Below are 20,803 nucleotides of genomic sequence, written 5' to 3' on the forward strand. Positions count from 1 at the left end.
CAGTGTGAAGCGGTTTATTTATTTATTTTTTTTATAAAACCCAATTTAACATTTAATTTTATTTTTTTTTTAAAAAAATGTGCCAACGAAGTGCTTTCAACTACTTAAAAATTAGGTTTAATTGAGAATGAGAACATTTAAATTTCAAACAGTTACAAATAAAAATTTCAATTTATAATTAGTATTTAAAATTCAGTTCATAAAATTTTGAATATTTAAATTTTAATTCTATCAAAAAATAAGCTTTCCGGGTTATACAAGAAAAATGTAGTTAAAAGAAATTGCTACATGCGATCTCAATTTATTGATTATTTTGAATCAAAATTCTAGGTTTGGGTTTTTTAAATATATATATATATATATATATATGTATATATATATATATATATATAGATTTTTCATCATTTAGTAATAGAATAGTGACTAAAAGTAGTCTATCAATCAGGATATAATTTGAGAATTAAAGGTGGAAACAATGTTACATAGACTTGTTACATTACCCATGATGCAACCTTCTATTTGCACATTGTTGATGATCTATGAAGCACGGACACAGATACGGGACACGGGTACGACACGACACGGATACGGCGACACGGCAAATTTCAAAACAATAGGACACGGACAGGGCGAGGATACGCCTATAAAATTATATATATATATATATATATATATATATATATATATATATATATATATATATATTCAAAATATAATTACTAGAATCTTGTACAGATAAATAAAACAACAATAAAGAACAGAATTAATTTCAATAATTTCATCTCTGTTATAAGAAAGATATGGACAAGACAAAACAGAAAATAAATGAAAAATAAAGTTGATCCAAATTCCAAACGAAGATGTGCAGAAGAGACATAGCTATAATGAACTAAATATGTATATGAATAAATATATATACTTTCAGTCTTTCACAAAGTTTTGTTCATGTAACTTAAATATATATGTATATATATATATTTTGTTCATGAAGAGAGATAATTGAAGAAGAGGAGAGACTGAGAGGAGTGAGAGAAAATAAATCTTGTCTCACAGAAGTGTCGGACCGTGTGTCCGAGCCTCGGACACGCGTGTCCAATAAAAAATAATATTTGGACACTTTACAGAAGTGTCGGACACGTGTCCGAGCCTCGGACACGGGTGTCGGTGTCCGAAAAGTATCCGACACGGGTACGGGACCCCTGAGAGGAGTGTCCGTGATTCATAGTTGATGATATTTGGAATATTATGTGAATTAATAAAAATGATTACTCACTCATGTTGGAATTAAGGATGACCATCTACGGATTTTTCTTCTTTCTTCTTTTTATTGGGTGTTAGTGAGAAGTTTGATGATGAATGTAAATAGTAGCAAACTCATCTCTCTCAATCACTTACGCTAACACCGTGGAATCGATGGTCTTCAAATGAAAAGATTTTATTGTTTTATTTTTATTTTTTTTGATAAGTAAAAAAGATTTTATTGTTCTTGCCATTATACATCTTCTTGTTCTTTATCCTTATATATTAACATTGCGAACCAATTTATCTACCACATGCTTTTACAAATCTAAATTTAAGGGTGCAATTTAGATTAAAAACGAGTACAACAACAAATCAAATAAGGGCCTTTGTTTCTCTCTGCTGTCTAACCTGGTTCTCTCTCTACCGCATCAACAAGAAGAAGAAACAGCTGTCTGACCTGGTTTCTTTGGTCTTAGCATGTGCAAGGGTATGGTTTTGAGGTAAGAGGATAGTAACTGCGATGCATATCTGAAGGAATTTTAGTTTGTGGAGCATGACCTGCTGGGGAAGACGACGTATGAATTACATATTGGCCGTGCAGTTGTGGGTACCAGACCACCAAATTATACCTAAAATCATTACATCCACAGAGACATGCATCCACATATAAAATACATTCAACTTTTCAAAACAGTGAACTATGATGCATAACAGTACCATATACCTAAAATCTAAACAAACAAGTCTCCACATATAAAATTTCATTCTGAAATACAAATTCTCAAAACAGTTTACTATGCACAAAAATAACAAAGTCACTTTTTCAACTACCAAGTAGCTCTCACAAGAAGTTCTACCCTCCTTTTTGTAATCTCTCCTTTATCCAAGTAACATCATCCTGAATGGCTTTCAAATCCCTCTCCAGGGCTTTGAATCTCCCCAGTGTGACTGGGGCATCATCCTTCTCATAAGCAGATATCAGTGCCATACCGCAGGATATGTCATCTCCTGTTACTTCTTGATGCTCAGCAGCCTTCGCCTTCGCCTTCTCCTTCTCCTTCTCCTTCTCCTTCTCCTTCTCCTGAGCATGTCTAATAGCCACACCACAAGCCACAACATACTCAGGCTTCAACCTTATTTGAAGCTTGCTCTCAAACTGTGCCTGTACCACTTCTCTAAGTTTGGGAATGTTTGAACATCCCCCAACCAACACAATCTCATGCAGGCGGCCATACTTGTCCTTCGCAAACTTCCTCAAATAACACCTTATCATCTTAACCAGAGACACGAAAAGATACCCATTGAGCTCCTCAAACTTGGGGCGCGTGAAGGAGGTGCTGTAATCAACCCCGTCTAACAACTGTTTCACCTCCACCTCGACAAGATCATTTGATGACAGCGAAATTTTCGCCTTTTCGCAGGGGATGAGTAGTCGATTGATCACAGCCATGTTAGCATGGACACCACGGTGCCTCTTATTGAACTCATCCCGAATGTGAAGCGCCATATTCATGTCCATCCTTTCACCACAAATTTTATCATCTGTAGTAGTTTCTTCGTATTCCAATCTGTCTTGTCCCACACTGAACAAGGTCACATTTGACGCCGTCCCACCTACATCTACAATCAAAACGTTTTTGATGACAGGATTCCTAATCTCCTTCTCGTAACCATACGCAGAGACTACAGCGGTAACTTCAGTGTGGGTCCCAGCCAGCCTGAGATCTGCAAATGCAATTGCATTTTGAATACCATCCACCCTGGCATTCCGATTCTCTAACTTGTTGGGTAAGGCACAAGCCACATCCACTATGCAGACCCCAAGGGACTTCTCGGCCGTCTTCTTGATCTCTTCAATGATTAAAGAAGATACAGCTTCGGGAGACAAATGTTTTTCCACTCCTTTGATGGTCACATTTATCCAAGGCGCGTCGTCTTCATGTAAATCTTCAATCATGTGCACACCAATGGGAGCAGGCAACTTGGAATGGAGGGCACTCGCTGTGTAGCCAACGAATCTCAGGGGACCTACAAAAAGAGAAAAAAATATTAAGGTGTTATTTATATTAAGGTACTAAATCAAGATTAAGCATCTAACCAGTAATTGTATTTTCGCGATTCATAGGAAAAAGTTCCTTCGCAGCATCGCCAATTAATGGCCCGGAGTCCGTAAAAGAAACGTAACAAGGAAGTGAGGCTGCTATTGTTGCAACGTTTCCTTCAATAACAGCAAGGGAACAGGACGTGGTGCCGAAATGAATGCCCACAGTCGGTCCCTCTTTGTTTAATTTCATTGCTTTACTCTTGGCCCGTACCTGAAAACACAGCAGGAATCTTAAACGTGAGATGGAGACCCAAGGAAAAAACAAGAAGAAGAACAGAATCCGAGAATGGCAGAAAACGATATACCTGAAGCATCCCATCGTTTCCGTCGGAGGAGGGAGCCATTTCTGCAAAAACTCTCCCAGTCGGTCCCTCTTTGTTTAATTCCATTGCTTTTCTCTTGGCCCGTACCTGAAAACGGAGCAGGAATCTTAAACGTGAGATGGAGACCCGGGGAAAAAAAGAAGAAAGAGAGCAAACAGAATCAGAGAATGGCAGAAAACGATATACCTGACCCATCCCATCGTTTCCATCGTCTGAGGAAACCATTTCAAGCAAAACCCAATCAGCCAAATGCTACTGCAACAAAAGAAATTCAAGCAAAACCCATGAACGAAAATACTATGAGGTGCCACAAAAACTAATAAATTGAAAAACATAATCAGCCAAATTAGCCAATTCAATGAATGAATGAAAGATCTCAGCACGACAACACATAGTCACTTGTCAGCAAAACAATGAATCTTCTATACTTGAACATTTGTATAAATGAATACATTCATTATTGTTGATTTCATAAAAAAAAACAGAGATTTATTACTGTAAGTGTTCCCTACAAAAATTATTGAATTCACACAAGAAATAAATGAATGAAAGCTTAACGTCATGGACATCCTTCAACAATATATCAACCTCTTCTTTCTCATGGAAATTAATTAACAAAACATGTATATAGTGTGCAGTGTATACTGCTTTTGATAATTAGTCCCAATTCCCAAAACTGTTTCCTCCGCAATAACTTAGCTCTAGAGAGATTTGTCATTTGTCTTATCTCAATTTTCAATACAACTCATAACTCACGTCACATTCGCTCACAAACAACATGAAATGCCCTCACATGGCAAAAATCAAGCAAGATGCACTTAGAGCATGTTCATCTCAATTAGGGACACTTTGGACAAATTCTGAAAATGATTGAAACTTGAAGAAACAAAATCAAATCACATTTCACATTTCAGCTATCAAATCCCAATTTCCAATTTTGAAAACTATATAACACCTCTAAACATTTCAGCCATTAGAATTTTCAGAAGTTAAGCATCACAAATGATCCGCATACATGACCATATATGCATTGAAGATCAATCATGTCAAAAAGTTCCAAAAGAAACCATATACATGCATAGAACACGTATAGATATCAAAGATTGTGTCTCCTCTAATTTCAGAATTTATTTGCATGCTTAATGACATTCAAGTTCCTTTCCAAAATTATCCAACTCATCCAATTGAAAAACAACTTATCCAAATTGAACATCACGACTCATGTGTTGAACAAACTCGAAACATCATTTTTGCAATTTCAGAATTTCAAAGTCTTAACACTTGGATATGAACTTGTGTGAACATACTTTCCATTAGAATAATCAAGAGTGCAACTTTAGAATATTTTTCAATGTCAAACTCTCAAGCATAAATATCAACTACAATGCCCAAACAATTCCCAAAGATTTTTAACACTCAACATCAAAGGATCATCATGGTCCTCCCTCAAAAATTTATTTCTCGACTCAATCAAACGGCAACACTCTCAAAACCACTTTTAGAAGATAAAGTCTCATTAGAAATTTGAACTAAACGGTTTAAATCGACAACAAGAATCAAATTCCAAAATTCAGAATTTTAGAATCCAAAGTTCAAGTCATACACGTATATATATATATATAAACTTCTCCAATGCCTCAGCCCATCACAATTTCAGAACACAAATCATATGTCATCACACATTGATATATATCAAAACTACCCAAACTTCGCAGCCCATCACAGTCGCAACTTCTCCACAATTTCAGAACACACATCATCTATATATATGATCACAGACATCACAGCCACAGCCTAAAACAAAAATTCCCAAACTTCAAACCACATATATGCATATCCCGAATATATACCAACATCAAAACTGAAACAATCAAACCATATACATCACAGATTCTCAGAAATTAAAAACACATATATATCATCTCAGATTCACAGCCCCGTCAATTTTTCTCAAAATACCAAATCACAATGTATATCATGAATATAGATCATCATAAAATTCAAACTCCTAATCTCAGTAATCTGAAAAATCAAAACCCTTATTCTCAGACTTTTTACACATGGATACTCACAAGTACACACATATATTTAGATAAAAAGAGAGAAGAGGAGGGGATAAGGATGCTTACCCGAGTGAGAATATCAGAGAAAGATGAGAGAGGGATTGTGACCAGCGACGGCTTGAGAAATGGCCGGAGAAAACGCAGCGACGGCCTGAAAATTGGCCCGCGATGGAGAAGATTGCCGGAGATACGGCCTGAGATGAGAACGACAGCGGGAGGATTGGCCGATGAGAATCCGAGATATAGGGAACTTCGGCCAGAGAATCGGCCGAAGAAAATGCAGCGACGGCCTGAGAAATGGCCGGAGAACACGCAGCGGCGGCTTGACCAGAGAGAGGGGGTGTTGGTGGCTTGTGGTTTCTGGTGAAGTGTGGTGGATGAGAGATGGGGAGATGGAATGGAGGTGGAGTGGTGGCTTCGGTGGAGGGATGAGGTGGTGTGGCGAGATGGAGGGTAAGAGAGATGAGGAGGAGGTTAGGGTTTGGCAGAGAGAGAGAGAGAGAGAGAGAGAGAAAAGATGGAGAGATGGAGGCACGAGAGAGAAGATATGTAACACTCGGGTAGGTTGTAGGGAAGAGCATGTATAAAGACTATTTGCTTCGCTTCTCTGCTGTTTTTCTTTTGTATGTTTGGGAGGGAAGAAAGAAAGAAAGGAAGAGAGAGAAAAGTAAGAAAAGGTAAAGAGAAGATATATAAAAAAAAAAAAAAATCAGGGTGTTAGAAATTTTAAAACTGAAGAATCAAAAATCTAGGTTTGGATTTTTATTTATATTTTTTGAACTTTAAAATTCTAGGTTTGGGTTTTTATTTTTATTTTTTCTTCTCTTTCCCAGAATAAATACAATCCTCCTATTCTTCCTTTATTTATTTTTTTGGTGAACCTAGTGGGTGGCTTATTGCTTCCATCGATTTTGGTAGCGAGTTCCATCAAATAGTGTCAATACAACAAAATAAAAATAAAAATATAACAAGAACATCGATTCCCCTTTAAAAGCGTAAGAATAGATTAAACGTTTACCATTAACGTTTTATGTCTAACAAATCGACCTCTCTCAATGAATCTTCTATACTTGAACATTTGTATAAATGAATACATTCATTATGGTTGATTTCATAAAAAAAAGCAGAGATTTATTACTGTGAGTGTTCCCTACAAAAATTATTGAATTCACACAAGAAATAAATGAATGAAAGCTTAAAGTCATGGACATCCTTCAACAATATATCAACCTTTTCTTTCTCATGGAAATTAATTAACAAAACATGTATATAGTGTGCAGTGTATACTGCTTTTGATAATTAGTCCCAATTCCCAAAACTGTTTCCTCCGCAATAACTTAGCTCTAGAGAGATTTGTCATTTGTCTTATCTCAATTTTCAATACAACTCATAACTCACATCACATTCGCTCACAAACAACACGAAATGCCCTCACATGGCAAAAATCAAGCAAGATGCACTTAGAGCATGTTCATCTCAATTAGGGACACTTTGGACAAATTCTGAAAATGATTGAAACTTGAAGAAACAAAATCAAATCACATTTCACATTTCAGCTATCAAATCCCAATTTCCAATTTTGAAAACTATATAACACCTCTAAACATTTCAGCCCTTGGGATTTTCAGAAATTAAGCATCACAAATGATCCGCATACATTAGCATATATGCATTGAAGATCAATCATGTCAAAAAGTTCCAAGAGAAACCATATACATGCATAGAACACGTATAGATATCAAAGATTGTGTCTCCACTAATTTCAGAATTTATTTGCACGCTTAATGACATTCAAGTTCCTTTCCAAAATTATCCAACTCATCCCAATTATCCAATTGAAATACAACAGAATTTCAAATACAACTTATCCAAATTGAACATCACAACTCAGCTATTGAACAATTTCAAAACATCAATTATGAAATTTCAGAATTTCAAAGTCTTAACACATGGATATGAACTTGTGTGAACATGCTTTCCATTAGAATAATCAAGAGTGCAACTTCAGAATATTTTTCAATGTCAAACTCTCAAGCATAAATATCAACTACAATGCCCAAACAATTCCCAAAGATTTTTAACACTCAACATCAAACGATCGTCATGGTCTTCCCTCAAAAATTTATTTCTCGACTCAATCAAACGGCAACACTCTCAAAACCATTTTTAGAAGATAAAGTCTCATTAGAAATTTGAACTAAACAGTTTAAATCGATAACAAGAATCAAATTCCAAAATTCAGAATTTTAGAATCCAAAGTTCAAGTCACACACGTGTATATATATATATAAACTTCTCCAATGCCTCAGCCCATCACAATTTCAGATCACAAATCATATACGTCATCGATATATATCTAAACTACCCAAACTTCACAGCCCATCACAGTCACAACTTCTCCACTATTTCAGAACACACATCATCTATATATATGATCACAGACATCGCAGCCACAGCCTAAAACAAAAATTCCCAAACTTCAAACCACATATATGCATATCCGGAATATATACCAACATCAAAACTGAAACAATCAAACCATGTATATCACAGATTCTCAGAAATTAAAAACACAAATATATCATCTCAGATTCACAGCCCCGTCAATTTTTCTCAAAATACCAAATCACAATGTATATCATGAATCTAGATCATCATAAAATTCAAACTACTAATCTCAGTAATTAGAAAAATCAAAACCCTTATTCTCAGACTTTTTACACAAGGATACTCACAAGTACACACATATATTTAGATAAAAAGAGGAAGAGGAAGGGATAAGGATGCTTACCCGAGTGAGAATATCAGAGAAAGATGGAGAGAGGGATTGTGACCAGCGACGGCTTGAGAAATAGCCGGAGAAAACGCAGCGACGGCCTGAAAATTGGCCCGCGATGGAGAAGATTGCCGGAGATACGGCCTGAGATGAGAACGACGGCCGGAGGAATGGCCAATGAGAATCCGAGAGATAGAGAACTTAGGCCAGAGAATCGCCGAAGAAAATGCAGCGACGGCCTGAGAAATGGCCGGAGAAGACGCAGCGGCGGCTTGACCAGAGAGAAGGGGTGTTGGTGGCTTGTGGTTTCGGGTGAAGTGTGGTGGATGAGAGATGGAGAGATGGGGAGATGGAATGGAGGTAGAGTGGTGGCTTCGGTGGAGGGATGAGGTGGTGTGGAGAGATGGAGGATTAGAGAGATGATGAGGAGGTTAGGGTTTGGCGGAGAGAGAGAGAAGATGGATAGACGGAGGCACGAGAGAGAAGATATGCAACGCGTAGGGAAGAGCGAGCATGTATAAAGACTATTTGCTTCGCTTCCCTGCTGTTTTTCTTTTGTATGTTTGGGAGAGAGGGAAGAAGAAAGAAAGAAAGAAGGAAAGAGAGAGAAAAGTAAGAAAAGGTAAAGAGAAGATATATAAAAAAAAAAAAAAAAAAAAATCAGGTTTTTAGAAATTATAAAACTGAAGAGTCAAAAATCTAGGTTTGGGTATTTATTTTTATTTTTTGAACTTTAAAATTCTAGGTTTAGGTTTTTATTTTTATTTTTATTTTTTCTTCTTTTTCCCAAAATAAATACAATCCTCCTATTCTTCATTTATTTTTATTTATTTATTATTGCTTACATCGATTTTGGTAGTGAGTTCCATCAAATCATGTCAAAAAAAAAAAAAAAAACAACAATAAATGTGTACCAAAATTTTAACATAATATTAAGATAACACTTTTATTTGAATTGATAGTCTTAAAAATGAAAAGATTTTATAGTTCTTGCCATCGTAAATTTCAAGTAAATTTTGTTCTTTATAATCCTTAAATATTAGAAAAGCAAATCAATTTACAAATCTAATTTTACACCACCTTAATGTTTTTATTTATTTATTTATTTTATGAATTTCAACAACTTTTTTCACAATGACAATTGAGTGTTGGACTTGTACTTTTGGGGACACCGAATTATTGGATTTGAAATTAAAAGAAATTTAGCTAAGTTACAATTAATTTTGTGAAAACAGTTTAAGAAAAATAACTTAATTTTAAAGAATAGTGAATTTTTTGAAATTAATCTGTTCTTGGAGAACTAAACCGAACAAGTCTGAAGTTATAAATGCATTGGACCAATGTCCAATCTGTCTATCTGAAGATAAGGAACAAAACCCATTGAAACCCAAGTTACACATTATTGGAATTGGTTTGGACTTAAGATGTTGTTGGGTTCAATTTGAAATGGCCCAAGCTTGAATAACAAAAGTAGTGGATTTGGGTTCCATTGACCACCTAAATGCCGACTTTATCCATTGCATCTTTTTTCATATGAAAACCAAGGCGGTGTTTTGGGGAGTTTCTAAACCTAAACATTAAGGTGGTGTTGGGTGTTTGGGTCAGTGTGATGCTATTTTGATCATTTATTTATTTGTTATTTTTATGGCAGCTCATTTTAACATTTAATTTTAAAAAATAAAAAATATGACAATGAAGTGCTTTCAGTGGCAAGATTGTGAATACTACTAAAAAAAAAAAAAAATTGGTTTAATTCAGAAATAGAATGTTTAAATTTCAAACAGTTGCAAATAAAAAATTTAATTTATAATTAGTTTTTAAAATTCAATTCACAAAATTTTGAGTATTTAAATTTTAATTCTATCAAGCAATAAGCTTTCCGGGTTTGTACAAGAAAAATGTAGTTAAATAAATTGCTACACGTGATCTCAATTTCTTGATAGTTTTGAATCAAAATTCTAGGTTTGGGTTTTTATTTTTATTTTTTCTTCTTTTTCCCAAAATAAATACAATCCTCCTATTCTTCCTTTATTTTTATTTATTTAAATTTTTTGGTGTACCCAGTGAGTGGCTTATTGCTTCGATTGATTTTGGTAGCGAGTTCCCTCAAATTTGTCAATACAACAAAATAAAAATAAATAAAAAAGAATTGAACAAGAACATCGATTCCCCTTTAAAGCATAAGAATAGATTGAACGTTTTAAATTAAGGTTTTATGTCTAACAAATCGACCTCTCTCCATGCCCTATCTTCGGTGATCAATAAATGTGTGCCAAAATTTTAAAGACATGTCAATGCATGACAATTGAATTGCAAAAAGGAAATAAAAAAAAAAATGAAAAAGAAAAGAAGAAGAAGAGGACTAAAGATCTTTTAAATTGAATTGATTTATAATTTTGTACCTTAACTTGCTATTTGAAAGTCTACTGACTAATGCCGGCAACAACTGATGCAACACAGTGTGATCGTTTATTATACCATCATGCATTGAAAAATAAATGTAGTAATGTATGGATTTCTATTCCCCATACAAACGTAATATTATGATAACAATTTCATTTAAATTAATAGTCTTAAAAATGAAAAGATTTTATAATTCTTGCCATTGTAAATTTCAAGTAAATCTTGTTCTTTATAATCCTTAAATATTTGAAAAGCAAATCAATTTACAAATCTAATTTAAGAGTGCAATTTGACTACCATGTATCCTTTTATAAAAATTCAAGAGTTGCTGCACGCCTACTTGGATGACGCCTACTTCGATGAAGCCTACTTCGAGGACAAGGAGCTGTTGAAGAGGATTAAGCCTTAAGATGTGGTTACTTATAACGTTGACTAACAACTGGTAACCCAAACTCTTTCCTTTTTCTATTTGAAGAAGTCTGAGGGGCCCAGAGTTTCAGCACCACTCTAGTCACTCCCACTAAGAATTTTTTGCATATCTATAGACCAGCGCGTTCCTCTTCGCAAGGAGATGAACGTGGTAACCCAGTTACAATAAGAGGAGATACAGTGTGAAGCGGTTTATTTATTTATTTTTTTTATAAAACCCAATTTAACATTTAATTTTATTTTTTTTTTAAAAAAAATGTGCCAACGAAGTGCTTTCAACTACTTAAAAATTAGGTTTAATTGAGAATGAGAACATTTAAATTTCAAACAGTTACAAATAAAAATTTCAATTTATAATTAGTATTTAAAATTCAGTTCATAAAATTTTGAATATTTAAATTTTAATTCTATCAAAAAATAAGCTTTCCGGGTTATACAAGAAAAATGTAGTTAAAAGAAATTGCTACATGCGATCTCAATTTATTGATTATTTTGAATCAAAATTCTAGGTTTGGGTTTTTTAAATATATATATATATATATGTATATATATATATATATATATAGATTTTTCATCATTTAGTAATAGAATAGTGACTAAAAGTAGTCTATCAATCAGGATATAATTTGAGAATTAAAGGTGGAAACAATGTTACATAGACTTGTTACATTACCCATGATGCAACCTTATATTTGCACATTGTTGATGATCTATGAAGCACGGACACAGATACGGGACACGGGTACGACACGACACGGATACGGCGACACGGCAAATTTCAAAAAAATAGGACACGGACAAGGCGAGGATACGCCTATAAAATTATATATATATATATATATATTCAAAATATAATTACTAGAATCTTGTACAGATAAATAAAACAACAATAAAGAACAGAATTAATTTCAATAATTTTATCTCTGTTATAAGAAAGATATGGACAAGACAAAACAGAAAATAAATGAAAAATAAAGTTGATCCAAATTCCAAACGAAGATGTGCAGAAGAGACATAGCTATAATGAACTAAATATGTATATGAATAAATATATATACTTTTAGTCTTTCACAAAATTTTGTTCATGTAACTTAAATATATATATATATATATATATATATATATATATTTTGTTCATGAAGAGAGATAATTGAAGAAGAGGAGAGACTGAGAGGAGTGAGAGAAAATAAATCTTGTCTCACAGAAGTGTCGGACCGTGTGTCCGAGCCTCGGACACGCGTGTCCAATAAAAAATAATATTTGGACACTTTACAGAAGTGTCGGACACGTGTCCGAGCCTCAGACACGGGTGTCGGTGTCCGAAAAGTATCCGACACGGGTACGGGACCCCTGAGAGGAGTGTCCGTGATTCATAGTTGATGATATTTGGAATATTATGTGAATTAATAAAAATGATTACTCACTCATGTTGGAATTAAGGATGACCATCTACGGATTTTTCTTCTTTCTTCTTTTTATTGGGTGTTAGTGAGAAGTTTGATGATGAATGTAAATAGTAGCAAACTCATCTCTCTCAATCACTTACGCTAACACCGTGGAATCGATGGTCTTCAAATGAAAAGATTTTATTGTTTTATTTTTATTTTTTTTGATAAGTAAAAAAGATTTTATTGTTCTTGCCATTATACATCTTCTTGTTCTTTATCCTTATATATTAACATTGCGAACCAATTTATCTACCACATGCTTTTACAAATCTAAATTTAAGGGTGCAATTTAGATTAAAAACGAGTACAACAACAAATCAAATAAGGGCCTTTGTTTCTCTCTGCTGTCTAACCTGGTTCTCTCTCTACCGCATCAACAAGAAGAAGAAACAGCTGTCTGACCTGGTTTCTTTGGTCTTAGCATGTGCAAGGGTATGGTTTTGAGGTAAGAGGATAGTAACTGCGATGCATATCTGAAGGAATTTTAGTTTGTGGAGCATGACCTGCTGGGGAAGACGACGTATGAATTACATATTGGCCGTGCAGTTGTGGGTACCAGACCACCAAATTATACCTAAAATCATTACATCCACAGAGACATGCATCCACATATAAAATACATTCAACTTTTCAAAACAGTGAACTATGATGCATAACAGTACCATATACCTAAAATCTAAACAAACAAGTCTCCACATATAAAATTTCATTCTGAAATACAAATTCTCAAAACAGTTTACTATGCACAAAAATAACAAAGTCACTTTTTCAACTACCAAGTAGCTCTCACAAGAAGTTCTACCCTCCTTTTTGTAATCTCTCCTTTATCCAAGTAACATCATCCTGAATGGCTTTCAAATCCCTCTCCAGGGCTTTGAATCTCCCCAGTGTGACTGGGGCATCATCCTTCTCATAAGCAGATATCAGTGCCATACCGCAGGATATGTCATCTCCTGTTACTTCTTGATGCTCAGCAGCCTTCGCCTTCGCCTTCTCCTTCTCCTTCTCCTTCTCCTTCTCCTGAGCATGTCTAATAGCCACACCACAAGCCACAACATACTCAGGCTTCAACCTTATTTGAAGCTTGCTCTCAAACTGTGCCTGTACCACTTCTCTAAGTTTGGGAATGTTTGAACATCCCCCAACCAACACAATCTCATGCAGGCGGCCATACTTGTCCTTCGCAAACTTCCTCAAATAACACCTTATCATCTTAACCAGAGACACGAAAAGATACCCATTGAGCTCCTCAAACTTGGGGCGCGTGAAGGAGGTGCTGTAATCAACCCCGTCTAACAACTGTTTCACCTCCACCTCGACAAGATCATTTGATGACAGCGAAATTTTCGCCTTTTCGCAGGGGATGAGTAGTCGATTGATCACAGCCATGTTAGCATGGACACCACGGTGCCTCTTATTGAACTCATCCCGAATGTGAAGCGCCATATTCATGTCCATCCTTTCACCACAAATTTTATCATCTGTAGTAGTTTCTTCGTATTCCAATCTGTCTTGTCCCACACTGAACAAGGTCACATTTGACGCCGTCCCACCTACATCTACAATCAAAACGTTTTTGATGACAGGATTCCTAATCTCCTTCTCGTAACCATACGCAGAGACTACAGCGGTAACTTCAGTGTGGGTCCCAGCCAGCCTGAGATCTGCAAATGCAATTGCATTTTGAATACCATCCACCCTGGCATTCCGATTCTCTAACTTGTTGGGTAAGGCACAAGCCACATCCACGATGCAGACCCCAAGGGACTTCTCGGCCATCTTCTTGATCTCTTCAATGATTAAAGAAGATACAGCTTCGGGAGACAAATGTTTTTCCACTCCTTTGATGGTCACATTTATCCAAGGCGCGTCGTCTTCACGTAAATCTTCAATCATGTGCACACCAATGGGAGCAGGCAACTTGGAATGGAGGGCACTCGCTGTGTAGCCAACGAATCTTAGGGGACCTACAAAAAGAGAAAAAAATATTAAGGTGCTATTTATATTAAGGTACTAAATCAAGATTAAGCATCTAACCAGTAATTGTATTTTCGCGATTCATAGGAAAAAGTTCCTTCGCAGCATCGCCAATTAATGGCCCGGAGTCCGTAAAAGAAACGTAACAAGGAAGTGAGGCTGCTATTGTTGCAACGTTTCCTTCAATAACAGCTAGGGAACAGCACGTGGTGCCGAAATGAATGCCCACAGTCGGTCCCTCTTTCTTTAATTCCATTGCTTTACTCTTGGCCCGTACCTGAAAACACAGCAGGAATCTTAAACGTGAGATGGAGACCCAAGGAAAAAACAAGAAGAAGAACAGAATCCGAGAATGGCAGAAAACGATATACCTGAAGCATCCCATCGTTTCCGTCGGAGGAGGGAGCCATTTCTGCAAAAACTCTCCCAGTCGGTCCCTCTTTGTTTAATTCCATTGCTTTTCTCTTGGCCCGTACCTGAAAACGGAGCAGGAATCTTAAACGTGAGATGGAGACCCGGGGAAAAAAAGAAGAAAGAGAGCAAACAGAATCAGAGAATGGCAGAAAACGATATACCTGACCCATCCCATCGTTTCCATCGTCGGAGGAAACCATTTCAAGCAAAACCCAATCAGCCAAATGCTACTGCAACAAAAGAAATTCAAGCAAAACCCATGAACGAAAATACTATGAGGTGCCACAAAAGCTAATAAATTGAAAAACATAATCAGCCAAATTAGCCAATTCAATGAATGAATGAAAGATCTCAGCACGACAACACATAGTCACTTGTCAGCAAAACAATGAATCTTCTATACTTGAACATTTGTATAAATGAATACATTCATTATTGTTGATTTCATAAAAAAAAACAGAGATTTATTACTGTAAGTGTTCCCTACAAAAATTATTGAATTCACACAAGAAATAAATGAATGAAAGCTTAACGTCATGGACATCCTTCAACAATATATCAACCTCTTCTTTCTCATGGAAATTAATTAACAAAACATGTATATAGTGTGCAGTGTATACTGCTTTTGATAATTAGTCCCAATTCCCAAAACTGTTTCCTCCGCAATAACTTAGCTCTAGAGAGATTTGTCATTTGTCTTATCTCAATTTTCAATACAACTCATAACTCACGTCACATTCGCTCACAAACAACATGAAATGCCCTCACATGGCAAAAATCAAGCAAGATGCACTTAGAGCATGTTCATCTCAATTAGGGACACTTTGGACAAATTCTGAAAATGATTGAAACTTGAAGAAACAAAATCAAATCACATTTCACATTTCAGCTATCAAATCCCAATTTCCAATTTTGAAAACTATATAACACCTCTAAACATTTCAGCCATTAGAATTTTCAGAAGTTAAGCATCACAAATGATCCGCATACATGACCATATATGCATTGAAGATCAATCATGTCAAAAAGTTCCAAAAGAAACCATATACATGCATAGAACACATATAGATATCAAAGATTGTGTCTCCTCTAATTTCAGAATTTATTTGCATGCTTAATGACATTCAAGTTCCTTTCCAAAATTATCCAACTCATCCAATTGAAAAACAACTTATCCAAATTGAACATCACGACTCATGTGTTGAACAAACTCGAAACATCATTTTTGCAATTTCAGAATTTCAAAGTCTTAACACTTGGATATGAACTTGTGTGAACATACTTTCCATTAGAATAATCAAGAGTGCAACTTTAGAATATTTTTCAATGTCAAACTCTCAAGCATAAATATCAACTACAATGCCCAAACAATTCCCAAAGATTTTTAACACTCAACATCAAAGGATCATCATGGTCCTCCCTCAAAAATTTATTTCTCGACTCAATCAAACGGCAACACTCTCAAAACCACTTTTAGAAGATAAAGTCTCATTAGAAATTTGAACTAAACGGTTTAAATCGACAACAAGAATCAAATTCCAAAATTCAGAATTTTAGAATCCAAAGTTCAAGTCATACACGTATATATATATATAAACTTCTCCAATGCCTCAGCCCATCACAATTTCAGAACACAAATCATATGTCATCACACATTGATATATATCAAAACTACCCAAACTTCACAGCCCATCACAGTCGCAACTTCTCCACAATTTCAGAACACACATCATCTATATATATGATCACAGACATCACAGCCACAGCCTAAAACAAAAATTCCCAAACTTCAAACCACATATATGCATATCCCGAATATATACCAACATCAAAACTGAAACAATCAAACCGTATACATCACAGATTCTCAGAAATTAAAAACACATATATATCATCTCAGATTCACAGCCCCGTCAATTTTTCTCAAAATACCAAATCACAATGTATATCATGAATATAGATCATCATAAAATTCAAACTCCTAATCTCAGTAATCTGAAAAATCAAAACCCTTATTCTCAGTCTTTTTACACATGGATACTCACAAGTACACACATATATTTAGATAAAAAGAGAGAAGAGGAGGGGATAAGGATGCTTACCCGAGTGAGAATATCAGAGAAAGATGAGAGATGGATTGTGACCAGCGACGGCTTGAGAAATGGCCGGAGAAAACGCAGCAACGGCCTGAAAATTGGCCCGCGATGGAGAAGATTGCCGGAGATACGGCCTGAGATGAGAACGACAGCGGGAGGATTGGCCGATGAGAATCCGAGAGATAGGGAACTTCGGCCAGAGAATCGGCCGAAGAAAATGCAGCGACGGCCTGAGAAATGGCCGGAGAACACGCAGCGGCGGCTTGACCAGAGAGAGGGGGTGTTGGTGGCTTGTGGTTTCTGGTGAAGTGTGGTGGATGAGAGATGGGGAGATGGAATGGAGGTGGAGTGGTGGCTTCGGTGGAGGGATGAGGTGGTGTGGCGAGATGGAGGGTAAGAGAGATGAGGAGGAGGTTAGGGTTTGGCAGAGAGAGAGAGAGAGAGAGAGAGAAAAGATGGAGAGATGGAGGCACGAGAGAGAAGATATGTAACACTCGGGTAGGTTGTAGGGAAGAGCACGTATAAAGACTATTTCCTTCGCTTCTCTGCTGTTTTTCTTTTGTATGTTTCGGAGGGAAGAAAGAAAGAAAGGAAGAGAGAGAAAAGTAAGAAAAGGTAAAGAGAAGATATAAAAAAAAAAAAAAAAAAAAAAATCAGGGTGCTAGAAATTTTAAAACTGAAGAATCAAAAATCTAGGTTTGGATTTTTATTTATATTTTTTGAACTTTAAAATTCTAGGTTTGGGTTTTTATTTTTATTTTTTCTTCTCTTTCCCAGAATAAATACAATCCTCCTATTCTTCCTTTATTTATTTTTTTGGTGAACCTAGTGGGTGGCTTATTGCTTCCATCGATTTTGGTAGCGAGTTCCATCAAATAGTGTCAATACAACAAAATAAAAATAAAAATATAACAAGAACATCGATTCCCCTTTAAAGCATAAGAATAGATTAAACGTTTACCATTAACGTTTTATGTCTAACAAATCGACCTCTCTCAATGAATCTTCTATACTTGAACATTTGTATAAATGAATACATTCATTATGGTTGATTTCATAAAAAAAGCAGAGATTTATTACTGTGAGTGTTCCCTACAAAAATTATTGAATTCACACAAGAAATAAATGAATGAAAGCTTAAAGTCATGGACATCCTTCAACAATATATCAACCTTTTCTTTTTCATGGAAATTAATTAACAAAACATGTATATAGTGTGCAGTGTATACTGCTTTTGAAAATTAGTCCCAATTCCCAAAACTGTTTCCTCCGCAATAACTTAGCTCTAGAGAGATTTGTCATTTGTCTTATCTCAATTTTCAATACAACTCATAACTCACATCACATTCGCTCACAAACAACACGAAATGCCCTCACATGGCAAAAATGAAGCAAGATGCACTTAGAGCATGTTCATCTCAATTAGGGACAATTTGGACAAATTCTGAAAATGATTGAAACTTGAAGAAACAAAATCAAATCACATTTCACATTTCAGCTATCAAATCCCAATTTCCAATTTTGAAAACTATATAACACCTCTAAACATTTCAGCCCTTGGGATTTTCAGAAATTAAGCATCACAAATGATCCGCATACATTAGCATATATGCATTGAAGATCAATCATGTCAAAAAGTTCCAAGAGAAACCATATACATGCATAGAACACGTATAGATATCAAAGATTGTGTCTCCACTAATTTCAGAATTTATTTGCACGCTTAATGACATTCAAGTTCCTTTCCAAAATTATCCAACTCATCCCAATTATCCAATTGAAATACAACAGAATTTCAAATACAACTTATCCAAATTGAACATCACAACTCAGCTATTGAACAATTTCAAAACATCAATTATGAAATTTCAGAATTTCAAAGTCTTAACACATGGATATGAACTTGTGTGAACATGCTTTCCATTAGAATAATCAAGAGTGCAACTTCAGAATATTTTTCAATGTCAAACTCTCAAGCATAAATATCAACTACAATGCCCAAACAATTCCCAAAGATTTTTAACACTCAACATCAAACGATCGTCATGGTCTTCCCTCAAAAATTTATTTCTCGACTCAATCAAACGGCAACACTCTCAAAACCATTTTTAGAAGATAAAGTCTCATTAGAAATTTGAACTAAACAGTTTAAATCAATAACAAGAATCAAATTCCAAAATTCAGAATTTTAGAATCCAAAGTTCAAGTCACACACGTGTATATATATATATAAACTTCTCCAATGCCTCAGCCCATCACAATTTCAGATCACAAATCATATACGTCATCGATATATATCTAAACTACCCAAACTTCACAGCCCATCACAGTCACAACTTCTCCACTATTTCAGAACACACATCATCTATATATATGTTCACAGACATCGCAGCCACAGCTTAAAACAAAAATTCCCAAACTTCAAACCACATATATGCATATCCGGAATATATACCAACATCAAAACTGAAACAATCAAACCATGTATATCACAGATTCTCAGAAATTAAAAACACAAATATATCATCTCAGATTCACAGCCCCGTCAATTTTTCTCAAAATACCAAATCACAATGTATATCATGAATCTAGATCATCATAAAATTCAAACTACTAATCTCAGTAATTAGAAAAATCAAAACCCTTATTCTCAGACTTTTTACACAAGGATACTCACAAGTACACACATATATTTAGATAAAAAGAGGAAGAGGAAGGGATAAGGATGCTTACCCGAGTGAGAATATCAGAGAAAGATGGAGAGAGGGATTGTGACCAGCGACGGCTTGAGAAATAGCCGGAGAAAACGCAGCGACGGCCTGAAAATTGGCCCGCGATGGAGAAGATTGCCGGAGATACGGCCTGAGATGAGAACGACGGCCGGAGGAATGGCCAATGAGAATCCGAGAGATAGAGAACTTAGGCCAGAGAATCGCCGAAGAAAATGCAGCGACGGCCTGAGAAATGGCCGGAGAAGACGCAGCGGCGGCTTGACCAGAGAGAAGGGGTGTTGGTGGCTTGTGGTTTCGGGTGAAGTGTGGTGGATGAGAGATGGGGAGATGGAATGGAGGTAGAGTGGTGGCTTCGGTGGAGGGATGAGGTGGTGTGGAGAGATGGAGGATTAGAGAGATGATGAGGAGGTTAGGGTTTGGCGGAGAGAGAGAGAAGATGGATAGACGGAGGCACGAGAGAGAAGATATGCAACGCGTAGGGAAGAGCGAGCATGTATAAAGACTATTTGCTTCGCTTCCCTGCTGTTTTTCTTTTGTATGTTTGGGAGAGAGGGAAGAAAGAAAGAAAGAAAGAAGGAAAGAGAGAGAAAAGTAAGAAAAGGTAAAGAGAAGATATATATAAAAAAAAAAAATCAGGTTTTTAGAAATTATAAAACTGAAGAGTCAAAAATCTAGGTTTGGGTATTTATTTTTATTTTTTGAACTTTAAAATTCTAGGTTTAGGTTTTTATTTTTATTTTTATTTTCTTTTTCCCAAAATAAATACAATCCCTCTATACTTTCTTTATTTTTATTT

General features: G+C 35.6%; 2 protein-coding genes across 3 annotated transcripts; both read right to left on the reverse strand.

The window, feature by feature from the left end:
• Positions 1–1,924: 1,924 nt before the first annotated feature.
• LOC132293544 (uncharacterized) lies at positions 1,925–9,105 on the reverse strand. Of its 2 annotated transcripts, none has more exons than XM_059791076.1 (5): positions 8,524–9,105; positions 3,856–3,924; positions 3,652–3,756; positions 3,341–3,557; positions 1,925–3,270 (listed from the first exon to the last, which is right to left on the reverse strand). In XM_059791076.1, exons 2-5 carry the CDS (start codon positions 3,892–3,894, stop codon positions 2,096–2,098), a joined length of 1,536 nt encoding a protein of 511 aa, XP_059647059.1. In that variant the 5' UTR covers positions 3,895–3,924; positions 8,524–9,105; the 3' UTR covers positions 1,925–2,095. The 2 variants fall into 2 exon arrangements, with proteins under 2 accessions (XP_059647059.1, XP_059647060.1); XM_059791077.1 differs by lacking the exon at positions 8,524–9,105 and adding an exon at positions 5,799–6,178.
• Positions 9,106–13,415: 4,310 nt separating this feature from the next.
• On the reverse strand, positions 13,416–20,579 carry LOC132293545 (uncharacterized). Its single transcript, XM_059791078.1, has 5 exons — positions 20,009–20,579; positions 15,341–15,409; positions 15,137–15,241; positions 14,826–15,042; positions 13,416–14,755 (listed from the first exon to the last, which is right to left on the reverse strand). Exons 2-5 carry the CDS (start codon positions 15,377–15,379, stop codon positions 13,587–13,589), a joined length of 1,530 nt encoding a protein of 509 aa, XP_059647061.1. The 5' UTR covers positions 15,380–15,409; positions 20,009–20,579; the 3' UTR covers positions 13,416–13,586.
• Between the last annotated feature and the right edge of the window lie 224 nt (positions 20,580–20,803).

This window comes from Cornus florida, unplaced genomic scaffold, assembly GCF_030987335.1.
Source record: "Cornus florida cultivar Cherokee Brave unplaced genomic scaffold, ASM3098733v1 CherokeeBrave_3.0.0_Hap2_Chr02, whole genome shotgun sequence".
Taxonomy (NCBI): domain Eukaryota; kingdom Viridiplantae; phylum Streptophyta; class Magnoliopsida; order Cornales; family Cornaceae; genus Cornus; species Cornus florida.